This window comes from Teleopsis dalmanni, chromosome 2 (assembly GCF_002237135.1).
Source record: "Teleopsis dalmanni isolate 2A chromosome 2, ASM223713v2, whole genome shotgun sequence".
Lineage (NCBI taxonomy): Eukaryota > Metazoa > Arthropoda > Insecta > Diptera > Diopsidae > Teleopsis > Teleopsis dalmanni.
Window position 1 is genome coordinate 5862415 of NC_051847.1, and position 3764 is coordinate 5866178.

General features: G+C 30.7%; 1 protein-coding gene across 1 annotated transcript; it reads right to left on the minus strand.

Moving 5' to 3' along the window:
* Positions 1–442: 442 nt before the first annotated feature.
* On the minus strand, positions 443–1454 carry LOC119684544. The gene is made up of 4 exons (XM_038098603.1): positions 1270–1454; positions 1080–1190; positions 518–643; positions 443–465 (listed from the first exon to the last, which is right to left on the minus strand). Exons 1-4 carry the CDS (start codon positions 1331–1333, stop codon positions 443–445), a joined length of 324 nt encoding a protein of 107 aa, XP_037954531.1. The 5' UTR covers positions 1334–1454.
* Positions 1455–3764: the final 2310 nt, after the last annotated feature.

Consider the following 3764-nt stretch of genomic DNA (forward strand, 5'->3'; position numbering starts at 1 on the left):
CAGCCACGATGTTAGTTTGAAGAGATGTCTACGAACCACTACTGCAAATAGGTGCAACTATGGCCAAATAAAGTATACTCTCTCTCTCTCTCGATCCACAAAACCCGCACTTCATATGTCGCTCATCATAACTTCTATATGAGGAAAAAGTATACATGTTATTACAAATTAAGAAGCATTCTAGTAAAGTAAGATCTTTGATCCTATATGAGTTGGTGATGTCTACCGCATATACTTGAACCAAAAGCTGAACAAGATTTATTACTACATTGATATTGTTCACTGAATTAATATATGGTTCGGACATGTCTTAAGTATAGTAGGTAATACTCTATTAAAAAATATTTTTTAAGTGGCAGTCAGAGAAGTAATTAAGCTGAATAAACACTAATCGAACTTAATTTGCAAGACTGAATGGCGTGCACACATCAGATATAGCAGATTACCATTTTTTTATTTGAAAACCTTAGTAAATAACTAAAAATAAATAATTTTAATGAAATTAATTTAAATTTACCTTTCTTATTTTCAGACAATATGCTCTTAACACAAACCATACCACGCTCCATGGGACATGTAATTTCTCCAGGATTATTTTTATAAGATTCCCACAATTTTTTTGTATTTGGTGGTTTACCATTGTCTAAAATATATGGAATTCGAATATAAAATATATTTTTAATATGTAATCAAATTAAATTTAAATCAAACTAAGGACGTGTGCGAGTTGATAAATAGCTAAATGTGTGCAGTGCAAAAAATCCCAAAAAATCTCCCATTTGGTTTAGCATCAACTTAGCCTAACTCGCACACGACCTATATACTGTTGATAGGATTATTAAACGTCTAGTTACAGACTAGACTAGTAACATTTGTTGAGATGAAAAAAATTTATTTGTAAAAAGTCTTTTAAAATTTAAAAAACAAACTTCAAAAATGTGTGTCGTAAATTATAAATAATTGATTTATATAAATAATAAATAAAACATATAAAATATATAACTTATTATTTTATTCATAAATTCTCATAGACTATGAAAAAATTCGAATGATCACGAATGATCGAATGATTTACATACCTGTCACTATTAATGGGCCATCGCAATACATATCATATATTGGAGTAGTTGAGCAGGTTATAGATTTATTCCTTACCTCTTTGATCCAAGAGAAATGAAAACAAAGAGGATCTGACAAATAAGTTTTAACGACCGTAATTAAAATTTAATAAATAAAGTGTAAAAGATGATTTATGTACAAACAACTCACCCTCCGCTTGCAGAACAATAAGTCCGATACACAACAGGTAACCCAAAAAAAGCACTTTATACATAATTCTAAATTCGCTTCGATATTAACTGAAGAAGGGTTTAATATAATTTTATTAGCTTTAAAGATACTTTTACACTAGAAAATTTCAAATTTTCTGCTTCACTTCTTCTTACAAACAATAACGATAACAATAACTATAAAATTCTAAATAAAATTTATATTTCATTTATTTCAAAATTTGATAACAATTTCACAAGTAACTCAAAAAAAAGCTCAAACATATTTATTAAAGAAATATTTGACAGTTTTTCTAATATTAAAGATGTTTGCGTACTAAAGACTTTTCAAGTTCAATTCTCAATAACAGTTTCTGCATTAGCACTTCACTTCTTCCCACAATCAATTACTATGAAATCCTAAATATAAATTTGATTATGTGACAAGATTTATGGTGCCAATACTGATATAAAACATATATCATATATGATATATATGATGTCATAAACAAAAGACAAACTGATGATTTTAGAGGAGACGTAGAATTGCTTGATCTTCTAATAACTATCTAATTTATGTTTTGGAATATATGAATAAAAATCAATAAAAATGATATACTTCGATTGTAATTTTATTGTGGGGTAAGTTAACTTTTGACATACAGCGTAAGCAACACCTTACAGGAAAATATAGACCTCTTGGTGGAATACTTCCAGATATGGAAGATTAAAATTAGCAATGAGGTTGCTTAATGAAACCTCCTACTTTGCGTCCTTGAACACTTATGTCAAGTCTCATACTACTTTAACCGTATATATGGCTTTCTCGTATATATCACGTGCACGATCGAACAAATCAGAATGTACGTAGTAATCGGCCAAAGAGTTCCATAAGTGTCCCAATATCAATTGGGTCTGTACCTTAAAGGGAACAACCATTATATATATAAAACATTTGTATCGCTCATTATATACCTTCTCAAGCCACCTCTAATAATGGCATCCACATTCAGTGAATGCACTTTATGCGGATTCTTAGATATAAGCTCAAACAACTCATTCCAAAGTTGATGATTTGATTTACCAAATTTTGAAGCAAAATTTTCATTATCTACAATCGTAGCTAACTGCTGAGCCGCATCATCTAATTTGCCCACTTCAGATAAATATTCAATATATTCCTCAGCTTCATCTGGGCATAATTTTAAGTATCGCCTATAAACTCGCACCGGTTTCGGTTTTATTGTCAAGACTGACGTATCAAACTTCAGGATTACGAGTGGGGCCCAGATACCGGATTTTGATTGCTGGCGTTGATGGGGTTTAGAAGCACGTAAGGCGCGGTCAAAAACGTATCTGGTACGTGTTATTCGACATTGCAAAGTCATAAAAGTACCATAATCCATCCAAATGCGTGGCATTTTATGCATAAAAACCAACGCACGTTCAAACGTATTATTGACTTCTTCATACATAGGGTCGTTCAATGGACGTCCACGTACATGTTTTGTACCAGCCAGACAATTTCTTAAATACTCGTTTATACATTATATTAACACCGTTGTTGAGTGCTTTAGCTTTGTGGTCAATATGTTTCAACCAGTGCATTATGCAGGATCTCTTCCTCATACGGCACATCCTCTTTTGGCTGAAATGCAAACAGAAAATAATACACTTGTGAAAAATTAAATTAACGTACTTACGAAATCGATATCAATATTAAGTTTCATTTTTAAAGTTGGCATCAAGCACAAAAATTAGTTAAATAATTATGGTGCCACTTCTTCTGAACAGCTGATTTATAATAGTTAGCGGCATGACAGTAGCACAGTTTGAATGAGCAGTTTAAAAAGCACTGAGCTCATAAGAACAGAACAACAGTGTTGTAAATGATATATTTTGTAAAAATTGAGTTTCATGTAATTATTTACACTTGTACACCAATACGGGACTCACACGGGGGTTTTAATTGTCATTTTGTAAGGATGGATATTTGTACAAATTGCTGCCCTACATAATAACATTATGAATTTTTATTAAATTATTTGGTTTATTTATTATTTTTTGTAAATAAAAAATGTTTGAAATATTATTTTCATTTTCAAGATCATTAGAATAAAGTTGCGCAAAATTGTTCCACGCATCTTTCATTGAAAAATCAAGGGAAGAAGTTTTGAAACGTTGCAGCTAACATGCACAACACAGGCCTCAAGAAGAGGTTGATGTTTACGGCAGTGCCGTTACTTGGCATGGCAATGCAAGAATTAAAACAAAAAATGCATTAACCTTTCAACGTGCAAAAAATCACACTTTGTCAAAACATCGAATCTAGCACTAACTATAATCTTGTAATTATATAATACATAGCATTTTTTTAATTTGATAGAATACAAAGTCGTATTAGAGAAGTCTTAGAGAAGAATATTGATTAAGTTTTCATATACAATTCTATTTAATTGTTTTTGCTAAAACTTTAATCTTTAAAAATATATATAT

Bases quoted from the DNA above. Each gene is read 5' to 3' on its own strand.
- LOC119684544 (XM_038098603.1), bottom strand. From the start codon at position 1,333: ATGTATAAAGTGCTTTTTTTGGGTTACCTGTTGTGTATCGGACTTATT. The intron at 1,191-1,269 runs GTGAGTTGTTTG...CTTATTTGTCAG, and splicing joins TATTGTTCTGCAAGCGGAGG to ATCCTCTTTGTTTTCATTTC. The intron at 466-517 runs GTAAATTTAAAT...TTATTTACTAAG, and splicing joins ATTGTCTGAAAATAAGAAAG to GTTTTCAAATAAAAAAATGG.